Source organism: Acinonyx jubatus, chromosome D2 (genome assembly GCF_027475565.1).
Source record: "Acinonyx jubatus isolate Ajub_Pintada_27869175 chromosome D2, VMU_Ajub_asm_v1.0, whole genome shotgun sequence".
Classification (NCBI taxonomy): domain Eukaryota; kingdom Metazoa; phylum Chordata; class Mammalia; order Carnivora; family Felidae; genus Acinonyx; species Acinonyx jubatus.
Genome location: NC_069393.1, coordinates 60,423,604 through 60,442,513, shown reverse-complemented (window position 1 = coordinate 60,442,513; position 18,910 = coordinate 60,423,604). Strand labels below are relative to the sequence as shown.

At 47.7% G+C, this 18,910-nt stretch overlaps 1 protein-coding gene across 3 annotated transcripts in view; it reads left to right on the top strand.

Annotated features, from left to right (window-relative positions):
* SH3PXD2A (SH3 and PX domains 2A) overlaps positions 1 to 18,910 on the top strand; it is a 235,228-nt gene that overhangs the window by 36,645 nt on the left and 179,673 nt on the right. For all 3 annotated transcript variants that reach the window (XM_027062986.2, XM_027062987.2, XM_027062985.2), the window contains exon 2: positions 17,255 to 17,335. In XM_027062986.2, the coding sequence (XP_026918787.1) occupies positions 17,255 to 17,335 (81 nt within the window). The remainder of the gene's footprint in view (positions 1 to 17,254; positions 17,336 to 18,910) is intronic.

Below are 18,910 nucleotides of genomic sequence, written 5' to 3'. Positions count from 1 at the left end.
CCCTCCCTCTCCAGCCCCAAACCACTCCAGGTTGCCCACCTGAGAAACACTTTGGCTGTGACCTCTGCTTCTCTGCCCCCCTCCTTTCCTGCTCTCCTCAGCCTTCGTCATTCCCTCGAGCCTCAGAGCCACAGGCTTACCTCCTGGTGCTCACTGCCTCAGGCTTCAGGCACCGGCCACCCCAGTTACTCCTGGCTCTACACGGAGGTCAGGCTGTTGCCTGCCCCCCTCCCCCACTGGCCTTCGTCTATGCCTGTTCTTCTGCTTTACCACACCCTCCACCTCGGCCATCCTCACCTTGTCACCCAGCTTACCTTCCACATCTTTCACCCTTCGCCTCACCTCCAGCACCACCACCTTCAGGAAATCATCTCAGCTTGGCGCCCCTGCTCTGAGTGCCCCCATGATCGTCCACATCTCTCAATCTAGCTTCTACAGCAAATTACCCACTAGTACCGCTTTTTCTCACGAGTCTGGGAGCTCCCCTGAGGCCGGGACTGCATTGTATTTGATCCAGTGCAAAGCTCAGCACACGGTCAGCTCTCAACTTCTTTACTGGACGGAACTGAAGTTTATCAGATGAAAGTGACAAGTCTTTATTGAGGATCTACCATGTGCCCAGTATCCTGAGATATTTAGGGAAAACGAGGGAAGTCAGGATAAAATACTTACTTTCAAGGGGATTATGACCCAGTCGAGGACAGTTCTGGGAATGGCTTGGAGGAATGGATACATGTGCAATTGGCAACCTGGGTCTTTGGTACTGAAGTGGGTGCCGTAGCTATTATGTACTCCTAAGGGTTTGGGGAAAAGGGGAAAAGACCCTGCCTGGGCAGAGAGGCTAATAGGCCTGGATTGGGGGGCAAGGGGTGGGTGGGACCAGATGGAAGGAGGTTGGACCAAACTCCAAGGTCAGGACTGTGAATAGACAGAGAAACACGTTTCTAGAGAAGGGGAGCAGATCTCACCGAGTTCTGCAATTACTCTCCTGTGGACGCTTTCAACATCAGAGTGGGGTTAGCAGATTTTAAGAGCAGTTTCTCTATCCTGGAAGCCGAACAGGAGCTGATGGTATTCCCAGTTTTGCTGCTTGATTGGGAAAGTTTTACCACACGCCAGGCTCTGCCGGGGCCAGCGAACTCTCTAGGCAAAGAGAGCAAGATGTTTCTGGCGTCAGTTCTTTCCAGTCATCTGTGAAAGAGAACCTGTTTCTTCTTTCCGAGCCTGGGAAACGAGGTACGTTTTAAGCCAGGCACACCTACTATGTGCCAGTGTTGGTGATCTGTAATGTGGAGATCAGAGGCCCAGGATTAGTTTTCTTCAAGACTAAAGGACGTGACATGACCCCTACCTACACAAACTTGCTGGGTACCAGATGAAGAGGCAGAGGGAACATCAGGGCTGAGGCAGTCCAGGGAGGCTTCTAGGAGGCAGCGGGTCCCAACTAGTCCTTGAAGGAATTAGACACACTGAGAGAATGGAGAGATGGAGCCTGTCTGGCAAGAATTTCTTAACCAAGAGCGACATCTTTTCCTTTCTAATTTTTTTTTTTAAACAGCGTTGTGTTGTTTTTGTGTGTGTGTTTTATTATTTTGTTTTTAATTTTTTTTGAGAGGGAGGGTGTCACAGTGGGGGAAGGACACAGAGAGAGGGAGAGAGAGACTCTCAAGCAGGCTCCACACCCCTAGCGGAACCTGACACGGGGCTAGATCTCATGACTGTGAGATCGTGACCCGAGCTGAAATCAAGAGTCGGAGGCTTAACCGACTGAGCCACCCAGGTGCCCCTCTACCGTTTTTAAAAACAGCTTTATTGAGATATAATTCATATACCATGCAATTCACCAATTTAAAGCATACAGTTCAATGGTTTTTAGTAGATCCACAAATAATGTGCAGCCATCACCACTGTCAATTTTAGAACATTTTCATCCTCTTAAAAAGTAACCCTATTTCTTAGCAGTCACTTCCTATTTCCCCTAATGCCACCGCTCACAGCCTTGGGCAACCACTAATCTCTTACTGTCTCTATAGATTTGCCTCTTCTGGGCATTGCATAGGAATGGGATCATATAGAACGTGGCCTTTTGTGTCCGCTTCTTTCACTTAGCATAATGTTTTCAAGGTTCGGCCGTGTTGTAGCCTGTGTCAGTACCTTCCTTTTTATAACTGAGTAATGTTCCCTTGTATGACTGTACCACATCATTTTATTTACCTGTTCGTCAGTTCGCAGACATTTGGGTTGTTTTCACTTTCTGGTTATTATATAATATATATATTTTATGTTTATTTTTGAAGAGACAGAGCATGAGTGGGGGAGAGGCAGAGAAAGAGAGGGAGACACAGAATCTTTGAAGCAGGCTCCGGGCTCTGAGCTGTCAGCACAGAGCCCGACGCGGAGCTTGAACTCACAGACCGGGAGATCATGACCTGAGCCGAAGTCAGATGTTTGACTGAGCTACCCAGGAGCGCCCCTAATATATAATGTTTTATAATACAATGCCGCTGTGAACGTCTGCATACAAGTTTTTATGTGGATATGAGTTTCATTTCCCGTAAGCAGATACCCTGGAATAGAATTGCTGGGCCATATGGTGACTCTGTGTTTAACCGTTCGAGGAACTGCCAGACTGTTTTCCACAGTAATGACACTATTTGATATTCCCACCAGCGGTGTGTGGCAGTTACAATTTCTCTACATCCTCGTCAACACTTATTATTCTCTTGTCTGTGATTATAGCCATCATAGGTAGATATGAATTGGTCATTCACCGTGGTTTTGATTTACATTTTCCTGATGGCCGATGATGTTGACCATCTCTTCTTGTGCTTATTGGCCATTTGTATATCTTCTTTGGAGAAAACTCTACTCAGATCCTTTGCCCATTTTTAAGTTGGGTTATTGAGTTGTAAGAGTTCTTTGGGGCGCCTGGGTGGCTCAGTCGGTTGAGCGTCCGACTTCGGCTCAGGTCATGATCTCACAGTTCATGGGTTCGAGCCCTGCATTGGGCCCTGTGCTGGCAGCTCAGAGCCTGGAGCCTGCTTTGGATTCTGTGTCTCCTCCTCTCTCTCTGCCCCTCCCCCACTCGTACTCTGTCTCTGTCTCTCAAAAATGAATAAACATTAAAGAAAAATTAGGGGCGCCTGGGTGGCTCAGTCGGTTGGGTGTCCGACTTCGGCTCAGGTCATGATCTCGCGGTCCATGAATTCAAGCCCCGCGTCGGGCTCTGTGCTGACAGCTCAGAGGCTGGAGCCTGTTTCAGATTCTGTGTCTCCCTCTCTCTCTGACCTTCCCCTGTTCATGCTCTGTCTCTCTCTGTCTCAAAAATGAATAAACATTAAAAAATAAATAAATAAAAGAAAAAAGAAAAAAAAGAAAAAATAAAGAAAAAAAAAAAGAGTTCTTTATATGCTCCAGATACAAGGCCCTTAGCAAATATATGGTTTGCAAATATTTTATCCTGTTCTGTAGATTGTCTTTTCACTTTGTTGCTGCTGTCCTTTGAAGGACAAAACTTTTAAAACTTGATGAAGTCCAATTTACTTGATTGCTGTTTTGGTGTCATATATTAGAAACCGTTGGCTAGTCCGAGGTCATGAAGATTTGCACCTATATTTTAAGACTTTTACAGTTTTACTGCTCACATGGATGTATTTGATTCATTTTGAGTTAACTTTTGTATATGAGGGGAGGGTGGGTTCCCTTCCAATTTTGGATTGCGTCACACTGAGGTCCCACCCACCTCACCAGTTGGTGGGCAGTGCTTTGCTCTTTGCATTCTGGTCTCAACACAAACATCCACTCCTGAGAAAGGCCTTCCCTGACCATGTGTCTAAAGTAGCCACTTCCCCTCTTGTGACTATACTCCATTTTATTGGACCATCAGAAATGATTATATGTGTACCTGATGTTCCCCATGCAAGCTCCATGAAGACAGACTGGCTCACTGCTTGTACGCCCAGCACCTAGGGCAGAGCCTGGCACTCAGCTGGTGCTCAGGCCAAATTTGTTGAGAGCGGAAAACTTTTTATTAAAGGAGCTGCATTCCTAGTGTATTTTGCTAAAAATTTGAGTTTCTGGCCTCATACAGTGGGAGGTTGGAGGGCTGAGTGGGAAGGGATTTTCCAGCAATGTCACAGATAGGAGGTCAGTCATCTCCTGACACAGAAGGAATCATCCCATTCCTTCCTAAGACAGCCCCTTCCATCCTGGGGCCACTCTGGCTGGAAGGTTCTTCCTGACATTAGGAAGGACCTGCTTTCCTATAATTTGCACTCATCACCCACCACCTTCCTTTGGGTACAAATGGAGTTGAACCTCCCATATTCGTAGTTGTTTAAATATATGAAACCAGCTGTCGTATGTCCCTTAAATACTTTTTCTGGGTTCAGCACCTCTAATTCTGTCAGCTGTTTCTCCTAGAGCCGAGAAGGGCTGAGCTCTGACCCCTCAGGCACTGCTGTAGGTTCTGCGGAGGGGAGGATGGTCACTGGCTGCCAAAGAAAGCGAAACACAGCCATAGCTCAGAACAAATGAGCCCCTTGTTTTCTTTTCCCCATTTGAGCTGGTGAATTCCAAAATTGTCAGTGGAACTTTCAGAAAAATCACTGACTACAAACTCTCTCACTAGTGCTCTTGAAGGCAGAGCTGACTGTTCATAGTACAAATTATACCATCATGTTGCTTTCTGTTTAATGAGTATTTCTTTCAGCTAGCTCGTTGGTATTTTTGGTACTGGTTCCCCTTAGTGGTTGTCAACCTGTAACAACCAGTAGAGTCACCTGGGGAACTCCAAAAACTACCAGTGTCCATCCCACCTTCTAAGATTCTGATTTAAATGATGTGGGATAAGGCCTGGGAGGCAGTGTTTTTAAAGCACTTGGAGGGGATTGTATGTGTGCACAGGGTGCAGACCTTGGCTTCAAGGGCTCAACATTGAACTGAAGTCCCCTGCTGCCCCCCCAAGAAGGAGCAAATGCTGGATGTTAGCAGAATATTTAGGAGCCGACATTAGCTAAGACACAATTATTTTATAAGATGGAAATTTTGCTTTAAATTATGAAAGACATACATGTCCAGAAGAAATAAAACAAGATAGAAATGTATAAAGTGAAATTATTCCATTTCTCTTTTCTTAACCCAAATAACTACTAATCAGTTTGTTGTATTTTTTTTTCCAGACTTTTCAAATGTACCTGTATGTGCACTCACACAACCCCCCCCATACACCCATCTCCCCAAATAAATCTAATCATATTGCATATGTACTGTTTTGTAATCTCTTTTGTTTTCTTTTCTCAGTGTACTGTGGACATTTTTACCAAAATGACCCAGAAAGATCCACCTTCTCTTGAATTGGCGTGTGAATCGTAATTTATTTGACCACTTATAAAATCACTAGACATTCAGTATTCCTTATTTTTTCTTTATTTTTGCAACCAGTGCTGCCATAAGCATCTTTATATATATAAACACAACACACATACCACACACACACATGTGCACACCCATGCATACACACACTTGTGTGGATAAATTATTAGAGGTGAAATTACTCAGTCAAGGGCAATGTAAGTTTGGGATAGAGATTGCCAAAATGCTTTCGAAAACAATTGTTCCACTCTGTTCCCCTCTGTCCCTTTTAACAAAACTCCTAATAACAGCTATGTGCCCTGTGTCAAAAGTTGAGCTTTGCTGAGCACAGCAGAAAGGAAGGTGTGAGTGTGTCAGATGGTGGGGAGGAAACACTGGGGTCGTTTCCCCTGCGCACTGTGTGTGGAGGAGGCCACTGGCCTCTGGCCTTGCCCAGCTGCTCTGTTTCCCAGGAAGAGGAAACCAAGCTGTGTGTGTTAACCTTTGCCTTGTTCTCCAGGGTGTGACGAGGGAGTGGGGCACGCTCGCAGGATGTGTGTGTCCAGGTCAGCGGGCCCAGGTCAGTCATTGACTTGAGAGTGTGTGGAGTGAGAATCCTCATTTCTCATCCTTTTCTGGACCCACTGGGCTACATCCAAACCCCGTGAAAGCCCAGGAGGATGACCCTTTTTTTGGATCAGGAGAGGAAACATTTTTTTAAGGTTTCCAGGACTCTAGCTCCCGAATGACAACACGCATCTAGAGTTTTTCTCAGTTTTCATAGTAGGGTGAGCCTTCTCCCCCTGGTCTGGGCGTACTGCCACCGTTTCTGGGCTCCTGGGCATGAGCCAAGATGTTCACTGCCTATTGCTGCCTCTCCATTGGAGCACCTGCTGTTGCAAGGTGGTCAGACCTGTCTGCTCTGATCAGAGCTGGCTTGGGACCAGAGGGTGGTGGCACAGTTGGAGGGAGGGAGGAAGGTACAAAGGTTCGACCATGGGCCCTCAGGGACTCTGGAAAGCATGTAGTAGGGACCATGCCCAGGGCTCTAGAAACCCAAAGTGGGTTCCTTTCAAGACCCGGGCTAACTGGTGCCTCCAGAAACTTCTAGGGAAGAGGCTAAAATTCTAAGCGCAAAAGACCATGCCAGGCACTATGAAGGAGGAGATGGAAAAGGGAGATCACATTTACTGAGCAGCTATGGGATCCCAAGCACTGGTTGCTGGTTCTTCTGTTCTCATTAATCTTCACAGGGAAGCAGTTATTAGCACCCCTGTTTTATGGATGGAGAGTGAGGCTCAGAGAGAGTAAGAACTTTTCATCTGGGTTACTTAGAGTAACTCAGATCATGCAAGATAGAGTGCTGGTCCCCACGCAGGCCTCCTTACCAGCCTGGTGCATGGGTGACCTCAGTGCTGACTGATAGATCATCCACACATGAAGTAACCCCTTGACAGAGCATTGAACCATGAGGACGAACCCTTGCGACAGGGACTCTGGCTTGTTCCAGCAAGTCTTCTGTAGTTATTGAAGAGGATGACATCTGACTGTGTCATCAGTGGCACATTGGAAGCTGAGCTTCATGGCCTGCTGCCAGTATAAGCTAGGTAGACCAGTTACTTCTCTAGGTGTCTTCATTTGTGGGCTGAAGATGATAACAACACTCGCCTCCCTGATCGTAAGGATTCAGTGAGATAATCTGACTAAAGTGCTCAGCAAGGCCTAGAATGCTAGGCCTAGAATGCCTGTAGAGCAGCAAGTGCTCTATAAAGTGAGCGTGGCAATTAGCGTTCTTCCCAGTGAAACCAATCTAAGAAAAAGGGTCATAAAAACGGAATTATATAGACAGAGCTTGGACAGCTGAACCCTTTTTTTAAGGTCCGTGTAGGGTTTGTAAATCTTGGGAGCTCCTGCTTTAGACACTCATTTTCCCTGCAGGAAATATGAAATAAAGAAGAAAAAAAGCCTCCGACCCAGAGAGGCCTGCCACAGCTTGCCCGTCCTTTCAGCGGGTGCTCCTTAGGATGGCCATTGTTTTCCTGGCTCCAGGCAGCAGTTAATGTTGGCGCTTTCTGCTTTCCCAGGCCAGTGCTGGTTCCGCCACTGCCGTGTGTGTGTGTGTGTGTGTGTGTGTGTGTGTGTGTGCGCGCGCGCGCGCGCGCATTCGCCCTTGTCCATTTGCATCCCTGTTTCCCACTTCCTTTTCCAATTCCTGGTGTCCTGATCCATGTCTCATGGCAAAGGGAAAGAAGTTGGTTTGTGCTCTCTCTCTCTCTTCCTGGGTGTCTAAATAGCTAATGTTGGTTGGGTGATTGCCATGTGCCAGGCCCTGTGCTGAGCACCTCATGTCCATTGTCACATTTGATGAGAAGTTCCCATTATAAACCACACTTACCTGACTCAGAGAAGTTATGGCACTTGCCCAAGCCCACACAGCAGAGCAATGTTGGCGCTAACATTTAATTCCTTCAAATGCTTTCAAGGCTGTCTTCCTCCTCCGTGGTGCCAACCTTGGTCCTTTCTGAGCCTCACTTTTTGGTACCCCATGACTCCATTGCGCACTGTTTCCCTACTTGATTTGTCTGGCTGAGCTGTAAGAGCCTGGAGGTCAGGGACTTTGCCTCATTTTTAGCTTGGCACAAAACCACGTACTAGGTAAGCACTCAGTCAACATTTGCTGATTGTTTTGTCCCTTGACTTACTTAAGGGACACTAAGTGAGCACCTCTTTGGCATAAAATACCATGCTGAGCATTAGTATACCATAATCAGCCTTTGGGAGCTTCCATTCTTATGGGGAGATACAGGATTAGCTCACTGAATCCTCACAACTGCCCAAAGGTGAGGTAACTACTGCTATCCCCTTCTTGCAGAGTAGTAAGTGGAGGCACAAGCAATATGGAGGCTTTTTCCAGACCTTCTTGCCTACCCACTGCCCTCCAAGCTAAACACAGTCAAGGCCCATGATCCGTGCTGACAATAGCAGGCACCCACACTGAGTATGATGGATACCCACAAAACACTCTTGAAGTTGTTTTATATGGTACAGGAGCCTGCTGACTGTCTTCTCTCCAAACCCCTTTGAAAAGCCCTTTATCCAAGATGAGGGCCATTTAGTGCACGCCTGCAGTGGCAGTGTCTGTGTTTTGGTGGCTGGTGGATGGGTAGTTCTGGGAGGAGCACATGCCCCTCCTAGCACATGCCCCACCCCTCCCGGAGCCTTCCTGGGGTGGCTGCAGCTGCATTTACTGTGACCGGTCCATAAACATGAGGTCCAGAGGGAGCTTGGAGTAGGGTGGTCTGAGGACTGGAAAGGTTCTACCACCTGGTCATTAACCCAGTGGTCAATGTGTACATGTGCATGCTGGGGCGGGGGTCACCCTCCGAGTCCGGGCTTCCAGGTTGTGGTTGTTCCCCCAAATCTGCAGCATCACCATCCTCCCCACTCCAAGAACAAGCACCCACCCTAGAGGAGGGGTTGGAATTTTAATAGGGCCAGACCCTGAGAGTGCTCAGAAACTTTAGCCAAGTGGCCACAGGCTATTGAACTTGATTTTGCCGACTGGGTTTTAGGTTGGCAAAGATGCTTGCACTGAGCCAGATATGTTTGTGTTCTACCCTTGGCCACTGGGAATTTGCTTCTGGGGTTGGGGCAAAATTTGCTGCTAGTGACCTCTTTGGTGCTTCAAACCCCCCGGATTTTCACCCAGTAGATCTACCAGTCAATCTTTATTTCAGTGTGCCCTGAGGACTGAGAGAACTCCAGGGTTGCTGGGGAAGATGTTTGCTGCCCTTGCTGCTGGGAGGGACATACTGAGTGTGTTAAATAGACGGGGACACAGCGTGTGTCCATTGCTGGGTTGTTCTGAGCCAACAATTACCAAACAAAGGGAGATATAAGAACTGGTTAATTGTGAAAAAAAGACTGTGGGCACCACAAGAGATGGACACAGACTTTCTAGGCCAGTGGATCCAGGTCAGATGGTGGATTCTGGGTGCCATCAAGGTGACACCTTTGACACCACGGCCTCCACTGTTTACTATGGGTTTCTATGGGCCCCAGCAGGGAGGAAAGGGGTCATCGTCCCAGTGTTTGGTGTAGCCATTTGTATTGGGGGCAAAGCCCTGGGGTCTTCTGCCTTGCCAGGTGGTCTGGACCTCAGAGGTCAGTCTGGCCTAATTTGGAACTTACGTTCCACTCCTCCCCTCCCTGGGGTAGAATGTCGTACATGGGGCCCTTTGAATAGAAGGTTAGAGCTGATTGGTACCTTAGACAGGCTGGCGCCACCTTCTCGGAGAATTTGTCATGATGATACCGTTCCAGCCAGGAGCCAGAGCAACCATCATGTCCCCAGATGTAAACCCCCCTTTACTGGCTCTGTTCTTTCAGACTTTTGGGGCCAAATCGTTTAGCAGTCAGTTCCAAACGTTAAGCATCCCTCCATCTAGAAGATTTGGAGGGGGTTGAAGAACTGGGTCCTGAGGAGATATTGTGACCTCAGGGGCCCTAAAGAGCAGTGACAACCCACCCAGGGGAACAGAGTGCTGTGTCCTGACCGGAACCATTGTGTTGTTCATTAGAAAAAGCACCCCTTTCCCCACAGATTCCAGCCAACATACACAGTTTGAGGTGCAGGGTATGGGTTAGATTTCAGCCCCTACTTGTCCCCTTGGCTGGACATCTTTGGACGGTGAACACCGTGTATAGCAGTATTCACTGGCCCTAGTCTTAGCTAACTGATGGACTATAGTGTGAGCAGGTGAAGGAAGATTGTCACCGAGTTTCCATTTGGCCTTGGGGCAGGGGCAGCTGGCAAGGGTCCAGGGAAAATAAGGTCTTCCTTAGTAAACTGAGCCACAGTGCCACAAAGATATATGAGTTCTTCCATAGTTCCTAACTCCTTGCCTCTAACTGTACTTTTTGGGGGCACCTGGGTGGCTCAGTCGGTGAAGGGTCCAACTTCAGCTCAAGTCATGATCTCGTGGTTTGTGGGTTAGAGCCCCGCATCGGGCTCTGTGCTGACAGCTCAGAGCCTGGAGCCTGGAGCCTGCTTCAGATTTTGTCTCCTTCTTTCTCTGCCCCTTGCTCACTCGTGGTCTGTCTCTCTCTCTCTTTCTCTCTCAAAAATAAATAAATAGTAAGACAAATAAAAAAAAAACAACTGTACTTTTTGTCAGCACAGGGAACAATTGGTATTTACTGGCATTTAAAATTTTTTTGTTTAATGTTTGTTTATTTTTGAGAGAAAGAGAGAGAGAGAGAGAGAGAGAGAGAGAGAGAGAGAGAGAGATGGAGTGTGAGTGGGGAGGGGCAGAAGGAGAGGGAGACAGAATTTGAAGCAGGCTCCAGGCTCTGAGCTGTCAGCACAGAGCCTACCCGACATGGGGGTCAAACCCATGAACTGCGAGATCATGACCTGAGCAGAAGTCAGACGTTTAACCGATGGAGCCACCTAGGCACCCCTTACTGGCACTTTCTAATTAAACATGGGGCAGGTCCTAGGCCTTCTAAGAACAGTTGGGCCATATCTTTGGGTCATTCATTGGTCGCAGCCTATAGTCCTCCACAGGAACTGGGCTGGGTTTCATTCTCGGTGCTCTGGAGTTGAGCTGTGGGTCTAATTTGCATCATGACTGTTTTCTTGTTGAAACGAGCAAGACTTGGAAGCCGTGGCAGTCTCAGACATTTCTGGGCCTGATGAGCTGAGCAGACGGAAGGTGGTCCGGAGTGGGTGGGCACTCCGGTTGGACCAAGGCATCGTGCCAGGTGTCTGCTGAGAGTTTCCGTCATTGTGTCTGGGGTAGAGATCCTCCTTGTAGAGGGTAAGGGAGGCAGGTGAACATGAGACTCGGGAGCTTCCTCTCCGAGAAAAGCTGGATGCAGTTGCTGGTCGACAGCAAGGCTTCCAAGATGCCTACCATCTGCCTGAAACAGCCAGTAATGGGGGAAACAGAATCCATGTTTTTTTTTAAATCCAGAAGAAAGGGAAACTCCACCCGGGAAACACAACCCAAGCAAAGTGTGTGGAAGCAGGATGTTTAATTGCAAACCTTTCTTGAGAACCAGCTGCTAGGTAATGTTATCTCGTCTGCTCCTGCAGCAGAGGAGAGTTTATCTGGGCCCCTGACGCAGGCCCGGTAAACAGAGCTGGCTTTCCCTGATGACCTCTGCCCTGTCCCCCTTCCCCTCCACCTGCTCTTTCTCTGGGGTTTATCTCTAGGGTTTCTAGTGCCACTAGAGCCAGCTCAGGGAGGCTTAAGAAACTCTAATGTGGGCGTGGGGGTGGGGGTGGGGGTGGGAGGGTGTATGGGTTGGGCTGGAATTTTGCATATCCATTGCTCATCTGGAATGATAATCTAAGAGGTTCAAGGTTTGGAAGAAAGCAGACAAACCTTTGAAATAGGCTGCCCAGATAAAAGAAAGTGGTCTGGAGACTGTCCTTGGATCTCTGGGTTTCTATTTCCAGGGAAATCTCTGACCATTTCTCTTACTCAGGATTTAGAGCATTTGTCCAGGAAGGAGGCCGGGGGCGCCTGGTAAATCCTAAAAGTTTGGGAGGACCTGGGATGGGGGCTCATTTCTGTACCCCTGCACCCAAGTCACCTCATGCTCGCTCCGAGCATGGGAAGTGGGAGGCAAGACGTTAGCAGGAGCAATCCTTTGCCCAACAAGGAAAGAAATGTGTTTTGAGGGGAAGCACGGCTGGGTTGCAGCCTGGTGGCTGTGGCTGGCATGGGTCACGTGGACAACCTCTTTCACCCTGCCCTCTTGCTTTTTCTCCAGGGGGCTTGTCTTTGGTGTGGATTCAGGTCAAGGGTTAGAGAGAGATGGCTCCCTGTGAAGGGAAAGGACTTTTCCACAGGGTGGAAGAGATTGGGGAGAGTGTGCCCCCATGTGCTGGTTAGCCCTGGCCTGGGAACTGGGAGGTCTGGGCTCTAGTCCCAGCTCTGGCACTAACAGGTTGAGCACACCTGCCACGGTAACCAGCCTAGTGGGTCAGGCCCAGAGCCCCAAAGCCTGTGCCCATTGAGTAGAAGAGGAACCTGAGGCCCTGAGAGGCTGGGCTGAGGTCTCACAGCCAGTAAGGAAGGTCCTGAGAGTGAAACCCATGTGTGGCTGACTCCAGAACGTGTGCCTCTTCCTTGGCAAATCACCATCCCGGGTCTGAGTTTCTTCCTCTGCAGAAGGAGAGACCTCCCAGCCACCAGAGGCTGTGAGCCTATAATTAATTCTTCCTGGGAGGTGAAGGGAAGCCCCTAATTACTGGGGAGGATGGAGCATGGGTCATGTTAAGCCCCAGATAAGCCCTTCCTCCAGGCCCCGCTTGACTGGCCGGGGAGAAAGGCTGCTGTCTAATGGTCTGTAGGCTCTCTCCTGAGAGGGCACTGCCCCTTGGGGCCTCCTTACAGTGCCTCTGCCCAGGCAGAGGTCAGGAAGGCAGCACCTGGCCACATACAGCATCTGCTCCCTTCCTGGGACCTGTGGGAGGGAAGATGTAGCTGGTAGGACTTGGGGGGCAAGAAGCTGGGAGTCAGCCGGGGGGTTGGGGTGGGTTATAACCCCAGTGAAAACTTCAGAGCATCCGGCCACAGTCAATGAAGCCAGTTGTGTTATGAGGGTTTCCTCCGCATTCATCTGGTTTTGTAGCATTCCTAACCACTGACTTCTGTCTGGGCCCCAAGTTCTTCTTTCTCTCAGGCTCTCAGGACTGACATGACTCCCCCATGATCCTCTAGGCTCATCCACTGTGCAAGGGGTACACAGACTTTTCAGGCCACTCAGAAATTTATTAAGAAAGATACCATTCAGTCCTGATTAAGTAGTTTGATTTAAATATCCACACTCCTGGGGATCCTCGGTGGCTCAGTCGATTGAGTGTTTGACTTCAGCTTAGGTCATGGTCTCACAGTTCATGGGTTTGAGCCCCATGTTGGGCTTTGTGCTGACAGCGCGGAGCCTGCTTCGGATTCTCTGTTTCCCTCTCTCTTGCCCCTCTCTGCCCCTCTCCGCCCCTCTCTGCCCCTCTCCCCACTCCTTCTCTCTCAAAAATAAACATAAAAAAAAAAAACTCCTAAATTTACATATAGGAAGATAGTCCAGTGTGGTAAACAGCATGGTGATTGGACTCAACTGGACCTGAGTCAAGTCCTTTGCTCTGTATTGTACTAGCTGTGTGACCTTGGGCAAGTTCTGTAGCTTCTCTGAACCTCGGCTTCCTCCTGTACAAACTGGAGATAGCAATGGTAGCTACCTCATAGATTAAATGAGCTAATGCATATCAATGGTTTTACTATGCTGGCATGAAGTAACCATTCCCTAAAAATGGTTTCTACCATTTATTATATGAGATATGTGTTTATATATGATATAAAGCAAAGCATAACCCTATCTATTATAATAATAGATGATAGTTTATTTTGGTTTTGTGAAGATAGGAATGGTCTTTCACTTTATGTTCGTTCTTATCAGGATCACACAAAACATGTCATAAATATTCCATGTCACGGGAGCAACACTCACTATTTGCTTTGCTTTATGGCCCTCTCCTTAGTTGCATTTTGGAACGAACCCTGCTCTGAACAAGGCTACCTCTGTAACAGAGCTCAGTGCGGGGGAGAAGGGACTGAGGATTCAGGGCTCATTTGCTTGGATGTTAACTGAGTACCAGACATAAAGCCCCATATCCCTGTGTGCAAAACCCTTGCTGTGGACCAAACATTTGTGTTTTCCCAAATTTGTACATCGAAGCCCTAATCCCCAGTGTGATATTTGAGGTGGGGCCTTTGGGAGGGGATAAGGTTTAGATGAGGATGTGAAGATGGAGTCCCAGGGGTGGGATTAGGGCCTTTGTAAGAAGAGAAAGAGACTAGAGCCCCTTCTCTCCACCATGTAAGCATACGGCAACAAATTGACCATGTGCAAGTCAGGAAGTGGGTCTCACCAGCAACCTTGATCTTGGACTTCCAGCCTCCAGAACTGTGAGAAATAAGTGTTTGTTGTGTAAGCCATTCAGTCCATGGTATTTTCTTATAGTAGCCCAAACAAACTAAGACAGCTCTGCTCCAGGCCTCTGGTGAATTCATCTACCCTGATGCCAAGGGATCTAAATTCTACTTCTCTTTGCTAACATTCTTTCCTTCTCATAGTGGCTGAGACCCCTGGCTTCTCTGCCCATTTTGTTGTCACTGATGGAGTCTCCTCAGACCTACTGAATCAGAATCACTAGGCAGGTGCCCAGAATCTGAGTTTTTATGAAGCTTGCCAGGAGAATCTGATGGGCGCTCTGGCAAGGGACCCACAGCTGTGGACACAGCTGCTCAGTCTCCTCTGAGGGAGGAAGCAAGGTAGATGTCTCACTGTGTCTCCGTGCTGGCCCTTAACCCAAGAGAGGTCATAGCAGGCACTAGAGGGGGGAAGTTCAGCAGACTAGTCCTGAGGGGGTGAAGGGACTCTGCCTCTCACTGAGGCCTCCCTCAGGAGGATGTGTCTTTGGTGTGAGTTCAGTAAAAGGGACAGAAATGGTAGGGACAGTAGGCCAGATTATGTGGCAGAGGACTTTCTCTTTCTCCAGCCAGGAGGCCTGCCCACCTCTTGGGCCAGTAGGCCTTCTAGAGTGGCCTGGGGCAGCAGCCTTGGAGAGCCTAACTGAGCATTGGGAAGTGGGGAAGACATTACAAATAGGGTCCTGAAACGCCTTCATTTCCGACAAGTTTAAAAATCTTACATGCACTGACATCTCTCCTGCAAATCTGCCTCTCATCCAGAGGGCAGTTTGATTGTTCAGCGCAGCAAAATATTTTCTTCTTTTTTTTTTTAATGTTTATTTTTGAGAGAGACAGAGACAGAGTGTGAATGGGGGAGAGACAGAGAGAGAGGGAGACACAGAATCCGAAGCAGGTTCCAGGCTCTGAGCTGTCTGCACAAAGCCTGACGTGGGGCTCAAACTCACTAACTGTGAGAACATGACCTGAGCCGAAGTCGGACGCTCAACCGACTGAGCCATTCAGGTGCTCCAATGCAGCAAAACGTTTTCTGAGCACCCGCTCTGGTCTGTGCCTGGCCCTGAGTTAAGGCGTAGGAATACTGGGATGAATTGCACATCTCTGAATTGCTTATGGTCACCTGAAGTGCTTTTCAGGGTGGGTTTTGAGAATCAACTACAGCAGAAGTGGTTTGTTAAAAGTACAGGTGCCAGGAGACAAAAGCAAAAATGAACTATTGGGAGGGACCTCATCAAGATAAAAAAACTTCTGCACAGCAAAGGAAACAGTCAACAAACTAAAGGGCAACCTACAGAATGGGAGAAGGTATTTGCAAATGACATATTGGATTAGGGGCTAATGTCCAAAATCTATAAAGAACTTATCAAACTCAACACCCCAAAAATAAATAATCCAGTTAAGAAATGGGCAGAAGTCATGAACAGACATTTCTCCAAAGAAGACATACAAATGGCCAGCAGACACGTGAAAAAATGCTCAACCTCACTCATCATCAGGGAAATACAAATCAAAACCACAATGAGATATCACCTCACACGTGTCAGAATGGCTAAAATTAACAACTCGGGACACAATAGATGTTGGCGAGGATGTGGAGAAAGGGGGACCCTTTTGCACTGCTGGTAGGAATGCAAACTGGTGCAGCCACTCTGGAAAATGGTGTGGAGGTTCCTCAAAAAGTTAAAAAGAGAACTACCCTATGACCCGGCAATTGCACTACTAGGTATTTATCCGAAGGAGACAGGAATGCTGATTCAAAGGGGCACATGCACCCCAGTGTTTATAGCAACACTATCAATAATATCCAAATTATGAAAAGAGCCAAGTGTCCATTGACTGATGAACGGATAAAGAAGATTATACAATGGAATATTACTCAGTGATGAAAAAGAATGAAATCTTGCCATTTGCAGCATGGATGGAACTAGAGTGTATCATGCTAAGCCAAATAAGCCAGTCAGAGAAAATATCATATGATTTCATTCATATGTGGAATTTAAGAAACAGAAAAAATGTGTAGGGAAAGGGACAGAAAAACAAAATAAGATAAAAAAAAGAGAGGCAAACCATAAACACTCTTAATGATAGAGAACAAACTGAGGGTTGCTGGAGGGGAGTTGGTGGGGGGATGAGCTAAATGGGTGATGGGCATTAAGGATGGCATTTGTTGGGATGAGCACTGGGTGTTACATGTAAGTGATGAATCACTAAAGTCTACTCCTGAAATATTACCCTATATGTTAACTAACTTGAATTTAAATAAAATCTTGGGGAAAAAAAAGTATAGACGCCCAATTTTAACAAATGTACCACTCAAGTGGTGGGAGAGAGCAGGGAGTATATGGGAACTCTCTGTACTTTCTGCTCAATTTTGCTATGAACCTAAAACTGCTCTATAAAAATAAAGCCTTAAAAAAATTAAAATGTAGTTGCTTGAGTCCTGAAACTCCTGGTCTACTTGTGCAGAATTTCAGAGAGTGGGGCCCCAGCATCTGCAATTTAGAAAGGCCTCTTATAGAATCGGATTCACTGTAAAGTTTGAGAACCAGTGGACATTTTTGACAACTCCAATTTTGTGTTTGTTTTATAAAATACATACAAATGAAATGAAGGAAATTAAAACCACTTGTAATCCTGCTCTCCTAAGATAATCATCCTTAGCAGTTTATTGGATATCTTTCTAGGTGTGTGTGCGCGCGCGCGTGTGTGTGTGTGTGTGTGTATTTAAATAAACATGTGTAACATCTGTGTGGTACCTGACACTGTGCTAGGTCTTGGGGACAGAGATGAGAAGAATGGTCCTGGCCATGGTGCACCCACAGTCATGTTAAATGATGCCTGGTACAGCTTGAAGCTCAGCCTTAGTCACCCGCTCATTTGTGCTTACCTTTTCCCCACAGGTGTACATCATCAATGTGACCTGGTCCGACTCCACATCCCAGACCATCTACCGGAGGTACAGCAAGTTCTTTGACCTGCAGGTGAGTTGGTCTGAGTTTGGATGGTACCCAGTTCCAGCCACCGTGGCCTGAGTCTCTGCTGGGCTGGCCTCTGTCATGTCCTTACTCAGCCAGAGAACCCCTGTCAGAACTCTCAGGGTCAGCATCCAGGTCAGAACAGAGGGACAAATGAGGGAACCTCACCTGTCTAGCTGAGCTTGGCTCAGTCTTTAAAGTCGCAGGCAGACACAGGTATTTGTTGGCTTCATCTGATGGTCTTAACAGTCAAGCTTTGTCACCCTCCTTTGCCTGGGGGGTTAGGAAACCAGGGTGGAGAGGCAGGAGGATGGCCGTGGGTGCTGTGTGCATGAGCAGACATGTGTCTATAAACATCCAGGGTGAGACACAAGCCACCACATCTTTGCAGGCAAAGAAAAGCAAACACGCGGGAGAGACAGAAACAGAAAATAAGCAGTTTCTTGAACTACAGACACAAACTGGGCATACCACTGTGTCTGGCTAGCTGAATAAGGCTCTTGCTGCCATGTTTGTACATGTGTATGATGTGTGTGACTCTCTAATATACACAGGGATGTCTGCACAGGGGGATGGTACTAGGGATCCCACAGCTCCACTGCAGACACCTCCCTTGATGCTACCTAATTTGGTTAGGCCTTTTTGAATTACAAGTGGTAGTTTTACACTCCTACTGGCTCACACTAAAAGGAGATTTGGTTGGAAGGGTATACCACAGAACGTTGTGTAGTTGGCCAGGTGGTAAAGCGGGGAGTGAGGCAGTGGGCTCCAAGAACACCCAAAACTACAGCTGCTTTCTGTCTGTCTGCTCTCTGCTTCTCTCTGGGCACTGCCCTCAGATTTCTGAGGAACTTGGCTGTCAACAACTCCCGAATTTCATATCTTGTAGTTCCCAACACCTGAGAGACTGTCTCTGACTGACTGTTTCAAGTTGAAAAATCCCAGGGAAGACTCGGATTGGCCTGATTTTGGTCACGTGCCCTCTCTGGACCAATCAGAGTGGCCCGGAGTAGAAGGTCACGTAGCACAGATGTGACCACTAGGGGGCCTATGCCTCTGTAACAGAGTCAGGCACCAGACAAGGCAGAATTAGTGTGAGTTGAACAGCAACCCTTCCAATACCAGGAAGGGAAAACTGAGAGTTTCTAGATTCTTCCTTAGGGCTATAAGCCTGGTGTAGGCCAATAAAAACACAAAGAAGAGACACCTACTTCTGGTCCTCACAACCAGGCTCTACTCGTTCATTTGCAGGCTTTGGTGGTGAGTCACCTTGGAGAGGCCAGGCCTGCATGTTTGCCCTTAAGTACCTGACTATCCCATTGTCCTTATCACTCTACCAATGAGATGAGTCAAAGGTGAGCCAGCTTCCTGTATTACAGTAAATCCTGTCTTAATCCGATAATATGGGATGGAAAGCCACTCCTTACTTTCCTGCCTCTTCTCCTCACCTCCCCCATTACTGTCCAGTCTCCTTGGGTCCTTCTGGTATAAACTGGTGGGATTTGCTGATACCCCATCAATGGATGTAGTGTGCGGGACAGGAAATGATAAGTTAGTTGGGGAGAGGGAACCCTGAAAGGA